We start from the raw sequence: 22,526 nt of genomic DNA, 5'->3' as shown, positions 1-22,526 counted from the left end.
GAAGTAGAAGTAACCTGAAGTGGTTCTGTGTTTAAGATAGTTTGCTTTTGGTATGAAAAAAAGTCCCTTCTTTTTTTTAACCTTTCACCAATTTTCCTTTATCATGTATCTCCTCCTAAAAAGCAGCAGGTTTGTATGTACAACTTAGCCTCATTCTAATATCATCGACTATAAATAAATAAAGCAAAATTATTATATAGTAGATCTATGACAAGAAATACATTTTCTCCCAACCCAGTTTTTCATTAGGTCGTTGATGTCTGGGATTTATTAATCAATGTAGCCACCCTTATTCATTTGGTTTTCTTCAATATTTTTCATTTATTATAAAAGCCTTGATGAAAGGATCCATGAAGTACACTCATTGTCCCTTTGACAGTTACAGAAAAATTCATTGTAACATCCTGAACATGCACTTCAAGGTAATCTGCTATTGCAATGCCAGTGACACCGACCTCATACTTTATTAAAACCGTCACCACACTTGTAATATTTTTTCTCTGATGTGTATTTCTTTGCTTTTTATACCACATATTTAAAAGTTTATCTTAAAGAATTACATAGGATGGTAAGGATTTTCAGCAACTGTCAGATGCAGTTGTCTCTCCCATAGCGTTAAGCCCCTGTAGCTCTATGTTCATTTCTGTTACTACCTGAAACATGCCGCTCTCCACGGTGGGGTTTGACAGACATTAGATAAAACCTTCAGAAGAGTGGTGAGTTAGGAGTTTTCAGTTAAGAACACTCTGAAGACCTTTAGAGGTGATAGCTATGTCAATAGCTTTATTACACAGACTACTATATCTCTATAGTTCTGCAAGCATTAGAATTATTACAGAACTTAATTTTTGTCAGGTTTTCTCCTCAAGAACATGCGCTTAAATTTAACTGTAAAATTCTTTTTAAAAACTTCAGCATTGCTTAACAATGAAACTAGAATAGTCTGACAACACTTCCATTTTCAGTGTCTCCCATTCAGATCATGACAGATACTACTAATGGTCTGGACTTTTTAAATGATTGAATGATGGCCAGCTCAATGTGTCAGACACAGGGAAGAGCTTATTACAGAACTAAGGATATATATAGATTATTTTCTACTGCCTTACTTAGAGAATTTTTATTTTAGCACTAGTATAAAAAGTTAATCAGGTAGTCTATAAGTGTTCATCAGGTATTCTGTAAATAGTATATTAAAACTTAACCAAAACCATACAAATCTTCCTGTTCTGTTCCTGTGCCTTTTTGTGGTATGGTTTGTTTGGTTTTTTTAAACAGGTTTTGCAGCAGAACACTTAAGGCACAGCGATAACCAGTGATTGCAGCACTGCCCATTTCCCATCTTCCCCCTCCCCGATCCTCATCCCCAAAAAATCCAGATTTAGCCCTTACTAAGAAATATGTCCTGCAGCACGAATTGTAGCACAGGTCTCAATAAGAAGAAGACACATTTGTCTGCACTAAACACTTCTGTCAACATTACAATATGCCCAAAGAAGGAGAAATGCTCCTGCCTTGTCAAGGAGAGGCAATTCACAAGGATGACGATACGAATCGGTTCATTTTAGTGTCCTGCCTGCAGCGAGCTGTCTATGAGGTGGCTCTTCTTCCCCCTCCCCAAAGTTGGAATGATTTATAGGAACTTGTGGGAGGTGTTGCAATTCATACATTTCAAGGCAGAGACTGAATTCTATTACAATTCATAAAATGACAGTATACAAAAGTTAGTAACAATTAGAGTTCTAACAGTGAAATCTGCTGAACACGTAAAATGTCATGCAAAAAATTATGTTTTGTAAATCTAACACAATTTACAAGACTAGCTCCCATGGACAGTTCACAGGGATGATCACTTTGGCAACTACAAGAGCAAACTCCTGTTTTCTGTTACCTTCCTATGTAGTCTAGATTCTATACTTTGAAGTTCTTCACATTTGTTCAGCTGCTTACTATGACATCCACCTCCTGACATGCAAAAAATCTAAAACTCTTGAAAGTCATGGATTTTTTTTTTTGTTAAACAAACATTCAAATCAAGCTATTTATGGCTCCCATGACAGCCACAACAAAAATCCACACTTAACTATTGATTAAGATTTTGGGATAGGTCACAGCAGGTATTTCACTCAAATTTAAAATGTGCTTTTACATACTCTCAATCCTGCCTATCAACAAGCAGCTGCTTTAAGACGAACAGTTCACAAATTCACGTGGACCTTTAGCAGCTTCTCACCCTCACTCAAGATCAGCAGTAGGCACTACAGAGAGCGATGTATAGAAGTTCCCATGGTGTACAGCCACTTTGGCATGAGGTTAAACACAGAGCAATGAAGGACTCTGTGCCTACCTGGGGACATGAATGGAGATTTCTGCCATCAAATTAAGGCATCTCTTAAGCAATAAATCTAGTGGATCTGATTCTTCTTCCAGATAAGTAAGTGTTTACACTGGCACAATTACCTTTAGTAAATTTACTGCTGATTTATTCCTAAGTGAATGGCAAATACGTCCAGTATTTCTTTCATATATAAAAGATTACGCAATGTTATACCATTTTTCTTTTTAGTTTCCAAGAAATGCTTTACTCCATTCTCTTTATTTCACTTTCATCTTTGCACTGTGCCTGGCTAGGCATTAAAAATCAAAGTCAGGTGTGCTAGAAGGAAGTGAATTAGATTCAGATTCCATTCTGAAGTTGGATTTATTCTACTCATATTCAAACATACCACTGCTGATTCTACCACCAAGAAACACATACTACTTGGCACCAAGAAAATTATCAAAGCAATCTGACCAAATTGGCACCACTAGCTCTCGCTACATCTGGTAACAATAATATGAAGGGAGAAGTATGAAGATAACAGTTCTCATTTATTGTTACCATTAAACTTATCTTCATGAATACTCTTAAGTCTTTGAACTCCGTGATTTCATAAAGCCGGTAAGAGGTCCACTCAAAGGTGAGGGGTGATGCTTTTCCAAAAGTGATAAAATATCCAATCTAATAAGGTACTAGAGTCTCTAGTCACAAACTGCTCAGTCAGACGGACAGCAGTGGAATACCACCAGGAAAGCCTGACTGCCAACATCAAGGAGCTCTAGCAACGCATAAATTAAGGTGTTTGATTTTATGCCAACGGAAGAGTAGATATTTAATCTACTACAAAATTGATAAAAATCAACTGCTAATGCATAAGTCTACCTTTTATATTTATTAGGAAATGTTTCTTTTTTGTTCCAGATATAACCAACTTGGATATACACTAGGTCAAGCTGCTGATCAACTGTAACTGCCTATCCTAGCAAGCAGATGAACAAGGGCAGTGGGATCTACTTTCTAGTTTCAGGATGGGATCAGGATGGTTTCTCACTTGAACAAGTTATTCAGTCATCACATTGCTAAATAATTCATGCATCAGACTGACAAAAAAAATTTAACCTCTCAGTCAAAATAGGCACAAAATCATACGCAAAATGTACCATTTCTGAATCAGTCAAAATTTAAAATTGTCTTTTCGTGGATTTTACTGCACACAATTACCAAGCTGATGAACTTATTTTCCTAGGAAGCATTTCATAAAACTACGATTCACTATTTTTAGCTAAAATGTGCTAAAAAGGAATAAGGATCATTAATAAAAACCTGGTAGCAACATGTTTGAAACAGTGTCCTATAACCATGATACAGAATTATACAGACCATTTATTTAGATGCAAAATTTATCATTATACTTTGCAATAAGCAATCTTAGTAAACTTTGAACTGTGTCTGCGACTTAATTTAAATATACCAAATTCCAGTATGAATGAATTAGTTCAAATGAAAACAATAAATAATATCCAAATACTTCTAGCATTAACAAAAATCTCCCCATACTAGTAGCATCAATAGTTGCTCCCCCTGTGCATGTAGCAGTAAGAAGTATATATGACACCTCCAAATATACTAGCCTGACAGGATGCACAGTTCCCAGCTTCACAAAGGATTATGAAGGTGACAACTCATGTATCCAAAGGATGAAGACTTATGCTAAACATCTCTACCAATACTGGTGTAATCACAGTTATGCCTTGTAACAAAACATGATATACAGAATAAAACAACTGTTCTTTAGTTCAAGTATTACTTGGCAACATATTCCCAGCTTGCCACCTTATATATTCTGAAGCTAGAGCTATGCTTTTAACATACATGTATTTATTCTACTGCAGAATATGTCTAAAATGGTAATCTAATCCAGCGGGTCTACATTTTGGAGCCTGGCAGAGAGTACCTCCTATACTCAGTTACAACATACACAGAGAAATGGCTGCTGATTCAGAGAGGCAGCTGCAGCATGTTCCTGTGAATCCCCCTTTTCAAAGTCTGTGTCAGTCAGCAAAGGTGAGAAGTCACCCAACGTCCTTCCTCCCTACCACAAATAAGTCACCTGGAATCTGAAGCTTGAAAGAGATTTCAAGAGAAAGATTAGCATGTAAGACAGACATGCAAGCTTTTTGGGTTCTTGCAAAACTTTGTTCCATGGGCTACTTTTTGAAGGATATGATTTTGTGTCATTTAAATTTGAGTTGTCAAAGATTCAGTGGTAAATGGCTGGCAGGTATAAAACCAGCTGAATCTGTCATGTTGAGAGAGTTAGGAAACAGTCAGGCTGCCACTCAGAGATGCAGTTCCAAGAGCAGTGAATCACATACACACACTCTCAGTCAGCAGCTGAAAATTCAAAAAAGTAATGACAGCAGGATACCTCTCCAATGCAATATCCTTCTCAATTGCATTTATAACACTCTCTCATCATTTTTAACTCCCATAAGAAGACTTCTATTACATTTCTTGGAAGACTATTTCACAGAAAAATATATTTCTTCTCTTAAGCAATTTTGATTCCCTAACATTCTTTTTCAGATATATTAGTAGTCATCCATTTCCCTAAATAATTTCCCTGTGTTCTTCTGCACTTCCCAACTTCTACTTTCTTTTTGCCCAGTCACACTACACATAATTTAGTTCTTTCACACTTCAAAAGAAATTTCCTCCAAATCTATTGAAAAGAAAATATTACTCTTCACATAGCTTAAAATTCCCAGCATGCGAGTTGGCTGCTTTCTCGGCATGAATAAAACTTCGGATCATATTTAAAGATCACTTTGTTAATTAGTATTGACATTTCAGAGCTGAATGGCAGCTTCCTTCCTTGCCAATAGCACTGGTGTCACACTAGCAGTAGGAAACTCTTATGTAAGTAGCTCATTAAGCTCAGTCCTACTTTGCAAATGGCATACTGTTTTTAAGAGCACTTCTGTATGCTATGTATAACCTGAGTCTTGAACTATTCAGTTCTCTTCATTTGAGCAGTGTGTGAAGAACCCTCTCAAAACTAGCTAGCATAACTTGATCCAGAATAACTTACGTTATTTACACTTACAATTTATCTTTAAAATTCTATATACATGTGATCTACACACACATTCACTATTTCCCAACAAGTTATCTTTTTTTATTTCTCATTTATATATTGTACTACATCATACTTTAGATCTTACAACTGAGTGCCTCCTTTCTGTACATGTAACTACATTTAGAAAGTTAAAAATGTATTAGTTAATAATGTATGTAGTAACAGTATCATACTACTGTGCTAAAAACTATACAGACCAATATATGACAGCATCTCTTCAAAGCAGTTATTTCTTATTTCAGCCTGTTTCTTCAAAGAATTAGTGCTTTTTTCACTTTCACTAACAATCTCTTACCCTATAGCATATGAATTAAATAATATATCCAAAATGCTCAGTTTTCCACAGTTTGCATACAAAGGCAGCCAAATTATTATTTTTAACTTTCAGGATTTTAAGATACAATTCGGATTTTCAAACATGCAAAAAAACAGGTTCCTTTGTTACCTCTTCAGAGATGTACACCACTGGTACATGAACCAGACTAGTTTGACCCACTGCAGTTTGACTCCGTTTCTTGAAAAACTGCATGCACGTTGCTTCTTATAATATTTTGTGACAAGTAAGTGAAGGCCATCCCAAAGAATACATGCTTCCACCTCATATTGGGCAAATAATTACCGTAAACTAATGCACGCTTGCAGTTTCAGCTACTTATACTGAAACCTAGTGACATTTCTGAATTCTTTCAAACACCTGGTACCAGACATCTCCAGCCATTTCATGAATGTCAGCTGCCACTGATAAAGACATGATTATTGTGAGCAGATCTCCAAACAACTTCAACATCAAGACCAAGTGCAGTTAATGTTTCTTCACTTACTTGAGAGTTCATGATTTACTATACACCTGATATTCAAAAATTACCATATTTACAGAACTGGCATTAGATAAAAATTTTTTTAGATTTTGTAATCTTATGAAAATTCTTTTGAGGAATTCAGTGATTTTCTCCTATAAAGATAAGCGCTTAATTTCAAATAGGTCAGTAAGCAGAACAGTGTAACTATTCTCCTTTTGAGTGTAGACTTGAACAAAAGCAGCAGTAACGAGCAGGTCATTGGCGGGGGCGAGGGGAGGGACAACAAAATGCTGGGCTTCTAGCTTCTGTGGGTAGCAAATTCATTGGAAAAGACAGTAGATTCAAGCACAACCTGGAAAACTTTATAATGATCATGAATTTCAAGGTGCAAGGACTTACCTAAACTCATACCTATCGTTTTAGGCTGGATGATCATTCAGGCTGGCTTCACTAAGCGTACCTATATTAAGTCACATATTTCCAGTGATCTTTTCTAACCTGTAAAAACTTAGAAGTGTAAGGTGTTACAAAGAATGGAAGTTAAAGAAGATAAAGGAAGGTGAAAATGATCACTGCCTCTGATCCTAATGACATTCTTGTCAGTGTCTTAGTGTACAGGCCAAGAGTCTCCAAACAGATGCACTGGTTAGGCTTGAGTTTTTTCTGTATTTATTCAGATAGCTTTGATGTGTACCACATGCAAAGTTTAAGGGCCCCAAGGCTGCACTTTATTGCGCAGAATCATTGAGGATCCAATTTTTTTGACAGTGTATAGGGATCAATAACACCACCACCGTGGATAAACAATTGGCTATATTTAGTTCAATCTCACTTTCAGACTGCCTTATCTGAATAACACAACATGAATTGGCAAAGCTGCAAGCATAAGCAATTTTCTAATACTCAGTACAGTGAACACTGTATCCTTGGAATGGGCATATATTATTGGAAGAAACATTTTTTGACATATTACACAAGTCACCATAGCAGCTTTGCAACATCAAAACTTTCATGTTACACCAGAATGACTCGATAATTTTTTTTTTAACATTAGACTGGTAATCTACAGTGAGAATATTGATCTGTTTTACAGAGCAACTAATACACTAAAATTCTGATTCGGTAATTGCAAAACCCCAGTTCACATAACAGCCTATTCACACTGCTCTGAGAATTTGACAAAGTTAATAATAATGTCCTTCATCACACCATCATGACCCCTCAATGGGATTACGAAAACGTGCTTCCAGCTGACAAAACCATGGGAAAAAAAGCAACAAAGGTACTTTCTATCAGCAATGTACTTGCACTTCCTACTTGTTAAGATGAAACAAAAGAAATTGGTCTCTTAGGCTGGACCATTCTGGATTCAGACGTTTCCATTTCAGTGGTGTTCTCAGCCAGAATTCCTGCATCAAGCAATAATACTGATGAAAATTTCCAAGCACAAGAGTAGATGTTTACACCAGTAATGCTCTTAATCTGACCGTATGTGAATTTCCTTGTTTTCAGACGACAGCTAACAATAATGCACACAATTAATTGTACAACACATTTTAATTTAACACGAACTGGACAATATCACCTAGTGTGCACAGTCCAGCCACTCCAAGTACAGATTCCAATTATTACATGAGAACTAAGACTTTATGACATTTCCTACAAATGCTAATTAGCTGGTAGGTTAGGGCTCTCAGTCATGTAGCACTTCATCAATCACAAAGCTTAAACTATTAAAGATGGAAAATGTAACATTTTACATGAAAAGTTACATTGCAAGTCAAAGTAGAATATTATACTAGCCCCCTTTACATGGTGTTCTTTTATAACGGTCCCCACGAAAGAATTTCCACAAGCTGTTGTTCTAATATGATCCAGGTCTACATCCTCCACACTGTTCTTGTCTCAGCAGCTACTGTTTCAACATTGAGACTCATACTTCAGAGTATATAATTGGTTTTTAAAATATCTACAGATTCCTAGAGGACAAAACTCACCAGATATAGCCACTGTATGAAAGAGAAAATTCAGGAGCAGAAAGGGACACAAATGAATCATCATCCAGTTCAGCACATCTGCCCTTCAGCCTACAACTCGACCATACTCACAGAACTTGAAAGTTTGAGTATAAACACATAAAGATTTCTGAGTTCTGCCCCTCTACATGCTAAACTGACAGATATGAGGTGTAAGACTAGCTTTGCCAGGTTAAACAAGTCTATTAAAACAGCATACCCAACTTTACTGGCACTAAAATGGAACAGTGGTGCCAAAGATTCTGAAAGAAAGAAATATTAAGTAATATTGCACCTCTGACATTGACATAAGTTTATTATTACTCCATGCCAATCTATCTTGATCCAAATCCTCTAAACACATGCTGCTCCAGTGCTGGGCCTCTCTTAAACCTGCAGATTATACTGAATAGTGTAGCGGTTTTTACATTTGGTCAAAAATTACACCAAAACCATTGCATGGAAGTACAATACATCATTAGCTCATTATCTTGCTCATTAATTTTTTCCGCAACATATTGCCTTGTGTGTGCTCCTACACCATCCTGTGGAACTCACCTCTGCTCTTTTGTTGCCAATGCTTTTGTTTCTTCCACACCTTTGGTAGGGAGCCCTCAACAGAACCTGTCCTGTCCTATCCTGTCCTCCAAGTGTAAGAGCTATCCACAAAGGAGAAGAAACAATTCCAACTTTGAAAGAGAGCTTTCCTGATTTTGGTTTGGTCTACTTCATATTTTTCAACATGGCAGATAACAGTAATGTACAGAAGAGAAATCTAGAATTAGAAATTGCCGTCTTTCCAAGTTACATATTCTTTCCTACTTGGTTTCAAGTTATTAATGACAGAAATATTTTTAAGCTCTATATACAAATTCTTCCTTCTTCAATTACTTGAACACAACCATTAAAACAAATATTATTTTAGGCTAAGTGAAGCGAGATGTAGCTGTCTACCTTGCACCAACAAATGAAGGCACTAAAATAACTGGTTATTCACAAGTTCTCATAGCAAAAGTAAATAAAAATACACAGATATAAAATTTGGCCCTGCATAGAAAATGCAGACAAGTATTATAATATTACAGTCAGAAGAATCTAATGTCTAGAGAGAACTTAGGAAGAAGAATTAGAAGCAACTCCTTCGCTTTCAGAAGAGTTTTCATGAGAGTAAGAGGGCAACGAGGGCAATGTCCTGCAATAAGGTATGTAAAGGCAGGACAATCCACTACAGGGCCCAAAATTGCTTCACCTCCTCAGTGCCGTATGAAACAGTCCATGCTGCTTTCCACCCACTGATTCCTCTACATATATGTGCACGATGAGGACATATTCATTTCTAAATGCTTAACACATAAATGTCTGGCTGCCATCACTTGAAGTGAAAACAACAATGGAATAAGTGGTCAAAAGGTCAGAAGGAGAAGATGAGCAGAAGCTGAAGGAATGCAAGATGCACGTGCAATCCAGCAAGGAGTAAAAGATAAAAGCAAAATCAGATTCAAGTAATGGATAAAATTATTGCAACTGATATATATTAAATACTTTTTCATCAAAATTTATTCTTCTATATGGCTTCTATTGGAAAGGTATGTTGTCAAAACCTGGAAAGAAAAGAGGTACATTGGACAATCTTCTTATTAAAGCACAGCACCCACTATTAGGCTATTTGAAAATCCCTGAAAAGTGACTGTTCAAAAATATTACAGTAAGAATACTACAGCATCAGGAATTACTACTATACATAGTCCAACATATTTTGGAAATAACATGACTGAAGCAACAATCTGCCTATGGTCAACAAGGAGCTGTGCTCCCTTTGCCTTTGACACAACTTAAAGACTCTGTGAGGTATGAATGCCCTGGGACACATAACTTCATGTAGTGAGGATAAAATTATCTAGAACATAAAGGCACTAATGCCAGGAAAGGTTCTTGAAAAAGTAGACAGACACTTTACACCTTCCCTTCTACATGCAAATGTTGTGGTCCAGAGATGAGATTGCATTTGTCGCCAAGGATGCTGGGATGCTCAAGGAGGCTAACCATGAGAAGTCATGATCTAATAAGCACTGCCATAATTAAGTTGAACAGTTAGGTTAACTATACAAGTAGATTATCTTTTTTTTTTTTTTTTCCCAGATTAATTTAAAAGCCTGGATTTCCATTGGTGACATACAGAATTTTCTACTTCAGAATTGTACACCAGGCACATGAAAAGTAAACAGTGAAAGTATCCATTACAGCATCATACTCTAGATTTATTTAAATAACAGGGGTGAGCAGAGCAGGCAATATTTCAAACAAATTTTTCTCTAGTCAAATTATCTGTAAGCGAATTTACCTTCAAACATATTAGAAGCAAGGCACAAGTAAAAAAATGATCCAAAGCTTAAAATGTGACCTAAGGGTAATTTTAAAAACGTATTCTCCAAATATTATATTTTTTCCTATACAGAAAATAATGGTGTAATGATGATCTGATATTAGCATTTTTGGGCATGCTAACATCTACATATTAAGGTAATGTGTTTATTAGAAATGGTTCAGGAAAGCAAATCTATGCATAACTTATATGGTGTAAATGAACTATTTTTCTCTTTTTTTTTTTTTTAAAGTAATCATCATAATTCATTCTTCTCTGAGTAAAAGTTCTGCCCATAGCAGAAAAACTGAACTTCAGAAGTCTCCTGATGAAGTATATTTACCAGAATAAAACCCCCCAAAAATTCAGGTGCTACTTCCAGTTCTAAAGAATCAATTTAGTACTAACTCTGATTTTGCACCTAGTAGTTAGCAGTATTTATTTATCACATTGTATACTAGAGCCCACGAGGCTATAATGTGTTTACCCTATGATTCAGTGAAGAGAGATAGTGCAGTCTGAGAGTGATTACTTTAAGAAGCAGGTATAAAAGAGGCAAGACCATCCACAAGCCCTAATAAAATAGCCACAATGTATTAAGACCACAAAAACACACCATGTTGCATATCTATGAGCACATAGCCATGACAGGCAGTGCTGACAGCTCTGTGATAAGTTATATTCATCACACAATTTTCATGACTGAATCCACATTCCTCCTACTCATCCATTTCCTTAAGATCTCAATACAACACCAACTGTAAATCACAGAATCACAGAATGTTAAGGGTTGGAAGGGACCTCTGTGGGTCATCTAGTCCAACCCCCCTGCCGAAGCAGGGTCACCTCGAGCAGGCCTTATACATGGGAATGAAGTTAGCCTGCCAAATTTTAACGAAGGCTATATCATAGAGCAACAAATAGAGGTATAAGGACTCCGAAGGACATATGAATTGAGTATGCTGAACTGCTGTCATAAGCAGACATTTTCTCTTATTCTTACAATGTTAATTTGCTGGCAGCATCACAGCCATTAGACTAATTTTTAGTTTGTTTGAGATTTTTTTTTTAGAATACAAACCATAAGAAAAGATGCATTCTTTTCTTCAAAATTCTCAAGTGATGTCCAAAATTAACTAGCATTCAGCACGGGATAAAAGGCTTGAAGCTTGTATCTTTACGTGATCAACATTGCTAACAAGGCACATATTCAGAAATAAGATTAAAGCAGATTAATACCTATATTCCAGTTTTGATAGGCCTTATTTCCTGGGCCTGAAAAAGCAGTCATCTCAGTTTCTGGAAAATAAGGACTTGGCTTTTTAAAGACTGTATTTAACCACAGTTAACACGAACTACCTAGATAGTAACAGAGTAAGGAGTAGACGTTCTTTGAGTGGCTGTAAAAGGAGGGGAGAAGTAACAGTAAAAGATATTTGATGCCAGGAACTTTTTCTCCATTTATCTGTATGCTCACAAGTGCATCTACATATGATAAAGAGTAATACACATGGCACACAGAACATACCCGCTAGCATAAACATTTCTCTGAGCGTGACAAAAAGGATATGGTAAATAAATGCACTACTACCGTGTGCAGAACCCTTGCAGAGCTACCTTTTCAGCAAATTCCCTCCCCAGTCCCCCAGGTGGAAACTATAATGATTAAATCCAACTTCCCAAAGAGAGTAAATACAGTTAGCTGAATTTGTGAAAAGTTAGAAATAAGACTAATAAGGCTGTTTGGAGAGAGCCTCCATACTTCATATCTTTAGCTCACAGGAAAAGCAGACAATTGAATTAAATTAACTTCCTTCCCCCCCCTCACTCCCCTTCCCCTCCCCCCCCCCCCAAAAAAAATAGTCTTTAAAGAAAAAAAGCAGTATCCTAATCTTCTAGCAGTCCCACACATTTTGCTTACATTATTTGGAAAAAGTAGTCATCAGTGTTAGCAAGGATAAAGGAATTCCTCATGTTGAGGAATAAGATTTGTCAGAATTTCTAGGTTTTTCATTCAACTTCAATAATTTGGTGGAAACTGCAGCACCTAATACTTTTGGGATATGATATAATATAATTAAGATATAATACTATAGAAATGATCCCACGGAAAACAGTAACACATGTCTTATATTAGAGAACTACTTGACTATTACAGACTTATTCCTTGCATTTTTTTAATATATTAAAAGTAATATGCTATAAGAAATATATATATTTCCCCTAAATGTGCCCTCAAAAATTTTACAATATATCCTTTCACCAGTGATCTTACCTTTTTTTGAAGGACATTAATTTTTCTTTCTTTTACTTCCAACATGTCTTTCATATCTCGAATCTCTCCAGCCAAGGTTCCTTTCTCTTCTGTGAGGTCTTGAAGTTGTTTGGTTTTTTTATTCAGAAAGGTTTCTTTTTCTTCCAATCGTAACCGCAAGGCATCAACCTACATAAGTAAATCAAACATATTTAGGTTTTAGTAGAGATCATTAGCATATATAATTTTTTTTCTAATTCCCTTTGTTTGTCACTTAAGAAATGCTTTATTTCTTTTCTACGTAGATTTTTCCAACTTTATCTCAGACTAAGAGATTCTATTACTTGTTAAAATGTAATAAAAAATGAAAGCAATTTTAGCACCAAAGCATGAATAGAAAAAAGTAGAATAGTCAAAACATGAAATAGCATTAAAACAGTCCTAACTTGACATATGCATAAAGGACCTGAAAAAAAAATCATCTTGACTTATTAAATATATAACTCATTGAAAATAGGGTTTTGTATCCTGTATTTAATTTGCCCATTGAAGTCATGAAGTGGACAATCAGATACTACACACTTACGGGCATAGATCAGTAATCTAGAAACAGAATTGTTTAACAAAGACAGGGCAAATAGGGAAATGACAAGATTCTTCACTTTTCCCCAGTGTATACTGCATAAGTCTCTTAATTTAATTTTTTTGTGCGTGTTAACAAATTTTTGTTTGTTTTACTGTAATTTCCCATAGTAAGCACAAATCCCTATCAACCAAAATAAGAGATACTGCAAGGATTTTCCTAAGCAGAAATGTCTTAATAAACAACCTCACCAAACTGCTCTGCATTACATAATTGCTTTTTTCCTTTAGAAACCCTAAAAAAAAAAAAAAAAAAAAAAAAACCCAAAGCATTCTAACAGCCCAAAAGGTGTATGTAGCCTTGACTTTCTCATTTCTTGCTGTATAAATGCTCAGCATGCAATTTTATTGTTCACTTAACGCAATTCAAACGGTTCTCAGATTACGGTCAGGCAAATACTTGCTGGTGGTGTGGAAAAAATCCATAGATCACTTGGTATTGGTTACTATTTGCATACAGTTGTTTCTATCAGCAGCTCTACTGCTAATTGCAATTAAAAGCTTGGGTATTCATAACAGAATTTGGAAATAAGGACGAAAAATAGCTGACTCTCCTCCAAAGGGAGGGGGGTGGGGGGGAGAGCAGCAGCCACCTTCAAGGACAGCAGCGTAAATACTATCATTGAGAAAGGAAAGAAAACATTTGGTAAAGCAAGGAACAAAGTCACAAGCAAAGGTGTTATTCACATTGTGAAGCAGAGCAGATTCAGTCACTGTCAGGATGCTCACTGATACAATCTTTGAGAACTTCTAAGATACTATTCAGACTTTTGGCTCTCAAGAACTTTCAAAAAGGTATTCACAGTAAGAGATCTTGTCACAGCTTCCTTAAATTAAAACATAATAATGGAATGGAATAAAACAAATACTTAAGGGGTCTTACAATGATGTGATGGCAAAGTGGAGGTGAAACCATAAAGTGAAATTGCAAGCAAAAAGTAAAGCTCAAAAACAAAGTTTTGCAAGTTTTAATGGTGCAGCTTTTTGTACGGTAAAGAAGAACAAGACAATTAAGAATCAACAGTGTAATAATTCACGAATATAAAGACACTGACTGTAGAATATAGGGGGTTCAAAAAATTCTGTATTTAATCTTTGCTGACCTTGATAATTAGCAAAATCAAAAATTATACATTTCACTGAAATGGAAAGAGCAAGTAACATTATTCCTACAACAATGTTTAAAAAAAGTGTATGATGGGATAAGTTGAATAGGTGAATAAAGAAGAATTATAAAGGGGAAAAAAAACAGTAATTAAACTGAATTGGAATGTATCTCTCTAGTTTAAAATGTTCATCAATTTCTTTGTCTAACCTAAAATATGCTGGGTGGATGGGTGCTGGAACTTAATTCACTAATGCCAAAGAAAGGATTATCTATCTTGTAAATTCTACTCTTACTACCTTTGTAATAAACCATATTTTTTTAATAAAATAGTAGACATCTCAATTCATTAAAGCAACAGGGTATGTTTGGGTTTAACCATCACTACTGCATGAGTTTCACCTTACATGCATCGGTTTCTTCAGTAAGCACTTCCACTAAATCATACCTGTTTCAACATTCTGGTTCAGAAATGCAGTTATGAATGAATCACTGATTAGCTCACAGGCAGCACAGCATAGAATACTGGGTGGGGATGTTTTTTGGTAAAAAACAGATTTCATCATATACCAAGATTTAAAGGTCAAAACAGACACTTCTATATTTTTTTTTTAATGTGAGCCTCATATTATTGAAGGCTAATTTGTAAATAAAATAGTACAAGAAAATATAGCGTATCCCTGAAATTTTGTCAGCAATTTTAAACATTGTAAGACGTCAACAAAACCAACCCATTGTTAGTGTTAAGCATTATGGATTCAATTCTGCATTTTTTGTGCAGTCTCAAACTCCCAAATTCAAGTCTGGGGTACGAAAATCAAAGAGTTTATTCTTAGTGAAATACTTCAGTTTTCCAGAAGGCTGGTTAACACATCAACACTTGGATTCCAGGAGAGGAGATACTAAAAATACTGCTATAGACCTAATTCTGTATTTGCCCTTGCACTCCATCCAGAGACAGCAAGACACCATGCAGCACAGAAAGCACACAGAGGTGGCAGCATGGTCATGGAGAATCTTTGCAAGCCATTAGAATAACATTATAATTTCATGCAAAGTAGAGAACTAAGATAAAGAGAATGCAATCATTTGTTATTACAAAGACAGGTTTCCTTGACTAGAGGCCATTTTTCTGATACTGTTTTCTTCTGCAGCTCAAACCATGAGGTGTTCACATTAAGTGGATGTACACAGGCTTATTCTAGCTGCAATCATGCCATTGGGAAGACAAGGTTTGGATTGAAAATACATGATGTGGCAATCTAGAATAATTCTCTTTCTACAAGAGAACTGCAGGAAGTCAGGCAAGTGAGAAATTTTAGATTCACTAATCCAAATTTCAAACATACAAATATCAGAAAATAAAGAACAAGGGTATAAAGTTTACATTACCTATAAAGTTATAAAGTTTATTTATAATGAAAAGCTAGATGGAAGTAACTGAAAGCACGTACGTGTTAGTTTAGCATTTTTAAGTTCTGCAGTTGGAATAGTCAGAAAAGGTCATATGTATTAAGCACTTTTTCCCTAGTTAATCAGAATATTAGGAAAATACAAAACACTAAGCAAATCTAACTTATTTTTATTCATATTCTGAGTTTTGTAATGCTAAATTTATTCAAAGCAAAGTCTTTGCGATACCATTTTAAAACTTGGTTTGGGACCAATTTAGATGATCTATTGAATCTCGAAATGCATGTTCTGCTTGCTCTTAAAATGGCTCATTGCTTTTCTATACACTGGAAAAAAAGATTTATATTCTACTGGATTTATTTTATTTTTAGGACTTTTTTTTTTTTACAGTATTATAGTAATAGGATCTTGCCCTTTACAAGCAGTGTGGAGTATGAGATTCAAAGCTGACTTTATAAGTTAGAAAACAAGAAATAGTAGTAGCAGCAAACTTTCAGACCTCTTTTAATAAACATAAAAGACCTCATCTGAAACTCATTACCACATCTTCTTTGTACTTAATCACTTACTTGCTCCATGTCTGAAAACAATCCCTTAAGTCAAATCACAAAAATCTCTGTTGGGCTTTTAAGCTGCAGCTGAGAAGCTCGTCATAACATTCCAGCGGGAGCTCCTAAAGGGGTTCTCTTCAGTCAGGCACTATAAGTCTTATTTTCCAACTGCCACTAAGCAGAAGCTTAATACTTGAAGTCAAAGTGAGTTGGAGGTGATTAGACCCAGCAATAAACAAAGCACTGACACCTTCCCCAGTGATTGGTGTTACACAGTAGCTTCCATACGTGCTGATACAGTTCTGTTCTGCTTGGCTGATCCAGGCAGTTTGAGTCAATAGTTTTTTCATCTCTACCCACGCAGTCCCCACCCTAAGGGACAAGCAGACAATTCTCACTCTTCTTCACAAACTTCCTCCACACACCCTGTCATCACGGCTCACTAGATTCAACCTGGGAATGAGGATTTTAGGCATTAAAACTTGGGAGCACAAGAAGGAGCGTGGAGAGGATGAACAGACAGCACTGAAGTCCATTACTATGAGTGACAACCTGTGCGGGAAAGGGGAGCAGAGCCCTGTACACTCCAGTTTCTTAGACCCCAATCCTGCCCTCACACAGCTGTCAATTAAGGAGCACCACATTACCAAACCTTTCACCACTAGCCAGCTCATAACATGACTAATATGTTATTTCTATTCCTTAACAAAGATACAAATTCAACCTGGAGGGACAAGATAAGGTGCATGGTGGTTTTCTTTCACACCAAGAGGAAACACACTCGGAACTCTGCAGCAGAGCCACACTCTCCGTCTTTCCTTTCACTGGTGAGCGTTCAGGCCAGCCATACAAAAACCATTCAGTTAGCACAAGGGATATATCCTCAACTGTGCTACAGGTAACAGGCACCCAGTATCTTAGAGTTGTCTGGGCTGAAATGCAGAAACAGATTTTTTTCTTGTTAATGTCATAAATAGATTATTCCACACACCTTCACGTAAATACTTGACACCTGAGATCAATTCTTTCAGCTCCATGGTAACTTTTTAACACTTACTAATGAACACTAACATGTTTGAGGTGAATTACATTCTTCCATAAGAAGGCGCACATGGACTACAGATCTGAATATATTTATATGCAAGCGATGTAACTTCTGCCTAGAGTCCCAGTTACCACAATAAATTGTTTTTAATACCAGACTATATCAGTTTTAATTTAAGAGTACATTTTTAGCCTTGGTAGCTCCAAATAAAAGCTTAAAAGCATGACTGAAGTGCAGCTTCAATTGCACTGAGAAAAGTTTTATAAATATTTGAAACAGCCAAAGAATCTCAATCCCAGCAACTCCACCTCGCCCAAGGACAGTGCAAGCATTGGGAAGGAAAGAGCATGGCATGTCCAACCACAGCCTGAGGTGGCAGGTCCTCCATTCCAGCCCCAGGGTCTGCTACCACTACTCTTCCCTCTTGGGCAGGTGAGTGGTTGCAGCTGCTCCAGAGCCATAGAGGCCACCCTCATTCCTAACACAGAGAAACAAAAGACCGGTTTACACCCCAAATTCTGTCAGGGACTCAGACACTTCCATAACAGTTCATGATGTCATGTCCAAGACACAACATATTCAAAGTCATAGTTAGGAAGGTAAATCTCACTCCTCAGCCCTTTCCCAATGAATCATAGGTCAGCAAATGCTCTACTGTTCTAGCTAGAATTTCAGTTCGACTTAATTCCTTCTTAAAGGAACTTCACCTTCCTGGTGAAACAGAAATCTTTCTCAAATAGGATGCGAAGCAGCTAGGGACCTGGGTTACTGACATAGCATTTCTCATGTTTCAATCTGGATCATGGAGTTTCAAACTAATCTTTTGCAAACCATACATATTTCTATTCTTTTCTAAGACAATACCTTATTTGATGCTCCCTCTTTTTTTACCCTTTGTGCAGAATATTTCAACCATTATGTATTATAATTAAAGCCAAGTCCATGTGAGAGCTCACACTAAAAGCTTTAAGAGCAGAAAAGGACAATATTTGTAACACCGCATGGTTTTTGATCTGTGTCATCCTTTTCTCCTTGGAAGCAGAGGAAACAGAATTATCTCTAGTCTTCATCCCCTGAAGCTATCTTTTGTGGAGCTCAAATTAGATTATGTCCCGACACCAATGTTGGGAAGAAGAAAAAAAAGAAAAAAAAAAAATCTGCCAAATATATCTCTATTTTCTTACATCTCCTCAACCAGCGATCAGATATCTTGAGACTGATACAGCAGAGCGCTTTAATAAACAGGAGGAGCTGGAAGCCACTATACAGCAGGACGGCTACGACTTGGTCGCCATCACAGAAACATGGTGGGACAACTCGCATGACTGGCATGCTGTCATGGATGGCTACAGACTCTTTAGGAAAGACAGGCCAACGAGGAGAGGTGGGGGAGTTGCTCTGTATGTGAGGGAGCAACTGGAATGCATTGAGCTTGGCCTGGGGACAAATGAGGAACGAGTTGAGAGCTTGTGGGTTAGAATTAAGGGACAGGCTCACACGGGTGACATTACGGTGGGTGTGTACTACAGGCCACCTGACCAGGAGGAGGAAATTGATGAGGCCTTCTACAGGCAGCTACAAGCAGCCTAACAGTCACAGGCCCTGGTTCTCATGGGGGACTTCAAACACCCTGACAGCAGCTGGGAACACCATACAGCTAGGCAGGCGCAATCCAGGAGGTTCCAACAGAGCATCGATGATAACTTTCTGATGCAAGTGGTGGAGGAACCAACAAGGAAAGGCGCTCTGCTGGACCTTGTATTAACAAACAAGGAGGGACTGGTGGAGGATGTGAAGGTCGGAGGTAGACTCGGCTGCAGTGACCATGAAATGGTCGAGTTCAGGATCCTGCATGGAGGAAGCAGGGCGATAAGCAGGATCAAAACCTTGGACCTCAGGAGGGCTGACTTTGGCCTCTTCAAGGAGCTACTGGGAGGAATCCCGTGGGACAGGGCTCTCGAAGGCACGGGGGTCCAAGAGTGCTGGTCGCTCTTCAAATGTCACTTCCTCCATGCTCAGGAGCAGTGCATCCCCCTGAGAAAGAAATCGAGCAAAGGAGGCAGGAGACCTGCATGGTTAAACAAGGAGCTTCTAGCAGAGATCAGGTGGAAGAGAAAGGTCCATGGAATGTGGAAAGAGGGGCAGGCCACTTGGGAAGAGTACAGGAATGTGGTCAGAGCGTGCAGGGGTGCGACGAGGAAGGCCAAAGCCCACCTGGAATTGAAGCTGGCAAGGGATGTCAAAAACAACAAGAAGGGCTTCTTCAACTACATCAGCAGCAAAAGGAAGTCTAGGGACAATGTGGGGCCGCTGCTGAATGAGGCGGGTGTCCTGGTGACGGAGGATGCGGAGAAGGCAGAGCTACTGAATGCCTTCTTTGCTTCAGTCTTCAGTGCTAAGACTGGCCCTCAGGAATCCCAGGCCCCGGAGGTAAGAGAAGAAGCCTACAGAGAGGACAACTTTCCCTTGGTCGAGGAGGACTCTGTGAGGGATTGCTTAAGCAATCTGGACATCCACAAATCCATGGGCCCCGATGGAATGCACCCACGAGTGCTGAGAGAGCTGGCGGATGTCATTGCTGAGCCACTCTCCATCATCTTTGAGAGGTCCTGGAGGACAGGAGAGGTGCCCGAGGACTGGAGAAAGGCCAGTGTCACTCCAATCTTCAAAAAGGGCAAGAAGGAGGACCCAGGGAACTACAGGCCGGTCAGCCTCACCTCCCTCCTGGGAAAGGTGATGGAGCAGCTTATCCTGGAGGCCATCATCAAGCAAGTGGAGGAAAAGAAGGTTATCAGGAGCAGTCAGCATGGATTCACCAGCGGGAAATCATGCCTGACCAATCTAATAGCTTTCTATGATGACGTAACTGGCTGGGTAGACGAAGGGAGAGCCGTGGATGTTGTCTACCTAGACTTCAGCACGGCTTTCGACACAGTCTCCCATAATATCCTCCTAGGGAAGCTCAGGAAGTATGGGCTAGATGAGTGGTCGGTGAAGTGGACTGAGAACTGGCTGAATGGCAGAACTCAGAGGGTTGTCGTCAGTGGCCCTGAGTCTAGTTGGAGGCTGGTAACTAGTGGTGTCCCCCAGGGGTCAGGCTGGAAAGTTGGGCAGAGAGGAACCTCATCAGAGGTTCAACAAAGGCAAATGCAGGGTCCTGCACCTGGGGAGGAATAACCCCATGCACCAGTACAGGCTTGGGGCGGACCTGCTGAAGAGCAGCTCTGCAGAGAGGGACCTGGGTGTCCTGGTGGACAACAGGTTGACCATGAGCCAGCAGTGTGCCCTGACTGCCAAGAAGGCCAATGGCATTCTGGGGTGCATTAGGAGGAGTGTGGCCAGTAGGTCGAGGGAGGTTCTCCTTCCCCTCTACACTGCCCTAGTGAGGCCCCATCTGGAGTACTCTGTCCAGTTCTGGGCTCCCCATTTCAAGAAAGATGAGGAGCTACTGGAGAGAGTCCAGTGGAGGGCTACAGGGATGGTGAGGGGACTGGAACATCTCTCCTATGAGGAGAGGCTGAGGGAGCTGGGCTTGTTCAGCCTGAAGAAGAGAAGGCTGTGAGGGGACCTTACATATACTTACAAATATCTGAAGTGTGGGTGTCAGGAGGATGGGGCCAGACTCTTTTCAGTGGTGCCCAGCGACAGGACAAGGGGCAATGGGCACAAACTGAGGCACAGGAAGTTCCGTCTGAACATGAGGAAGAACTTCTTCCCTCTGAGGGCGATGGAGCACTGGAACAGGCTGCCCAGGGAGGTTGTGGAGTCTCCTTCTCTGGAGATATTCAAGACCCGCCTGGACAAGGTCCTCTACAGCCTACTGTAGGTGACCCTGCTTCGGCAGGAGGGTTGGACTAGATGACCCACAGAGGTCCCTTCCAACCCCTACCATTCTGTGATTCTGTAATTCAAAAATCCACCTACACAATGAAGCCCAGGCATTTTGATAGAATAGGTATATGGTCCCCCAAACTAACACACACAGCAAGGAGCCGTTCCGAAATCAGTGCTCTACTGAGTTTTCAGAGAGGCAGAACTCTGAGCCAGTGCCAGTCTGAGAGCATGAATAGGCAGCTCACACTGTGTGTGGTCTTAGGTGTACAGATTTAGTTTCTATTCACAGGAATGCAATGTGGAGGTTTATAAGAACATTGGTTATGTCAGTCATTTTCTCCTTCCCTAAATTCTTCTTTCTTCTTTCTAAGTTCATGTAACCATGAACTAAGACTTTTATATTTCTCATAATGTGAAATACAACTACCTCAGCCTGAACTGCATGTGACCTTTTACTATACGGTACCTGTTTGGTGCTAAGCACGTACGACATCGTTTCTTAAGTCAAAACCTGTTGTATCAGCTCCTCATCTTGTGGAAGACAAGAAGCAAAATATACTACTTCATTTATAACCAGGTTGAATTTGCCAATATTAGAAATAATGTCTTCATGAAAATGGTAATGTGAAATCACATCTCCCAAAAATAATGAAACAATGAAGTATTCTAAATGGAGCACGCCGATACACTGTGACAAATGTCTCCCATTTTGTTACTCCTCCTTTTATGTCTATGGCATTTTAAATATAATCTGAAAGGAAATTAAATATGGGTCATTTTACAGCATCAGATATACATTTTTTTATTTGAAAGAATAAGGATTTCTGGTACACAAAATCCCTCTCTTTGGCTTTTCACTCAACACTACGTAATTTTGATTCCTTGACATATTTTTCCCAAGCTTTGGCAGTACACTTATTCGTAAAACTTGGCAATCTGAAGAACACCATCATTTTCCAGAAAAATAAAGCAAAATCTGATTTGATAGCTAACACAAAGTGTTTCAAAGATGTCTGTCCAAGTAAATTGCTTTTTAATTTTGTCTA

At 38.4% G+C, this 22,526-nt stretch overlaps 1 protein-coding gene across 14 annotated transcripts in view; it reads right to left on the bottom strand.

The window, feature by feature from the left end:
• The window catches only part of ERC2 (ELKS/RAB6-interacting/CAST family member 2), a 557,034-nt gene that overhangs the window by 329,112 nt on the left and 205,396 nt on the right, over positions 1-22,526 (bottom strand). For all 14 annotated transcript variants that reach the window (XM_075432855.1, XM_075432854.1, XM_075432857.1 and 11 more), the window contains one exon: positions 12,912-13,079. In XM_075432855.1, the coding sequence (XP_075288970.1) occupies positions 12,912-13,079 (168 nt within the window). The remainder of the gene's footprint in view (positions 1-12,911; positions 13,080-22,526) is intronic.

The sequence above is a fragment of the Opisthocomus hoazin genome, chromosome 11 (assembly GCF_030867145.1).
Source record: "Opisthocomus hoazin isolate bOpiHoa1 chromosome 11, bOpiHoa1.hap1, whole genome shotgun sequence".
NCBI classification, from domain to species: domain Eukaryota; kingdom Metazoa; phylum Chordata; class Aves; order Opisthocomiformes; family Opisthocomidae; genus Opisthocomus; species Opisthocomus hoazin.
Note: the sequence above shows the minus strand (reverse complement) of the source record. Positions and strands in the feature narration are given on the sequence as shown.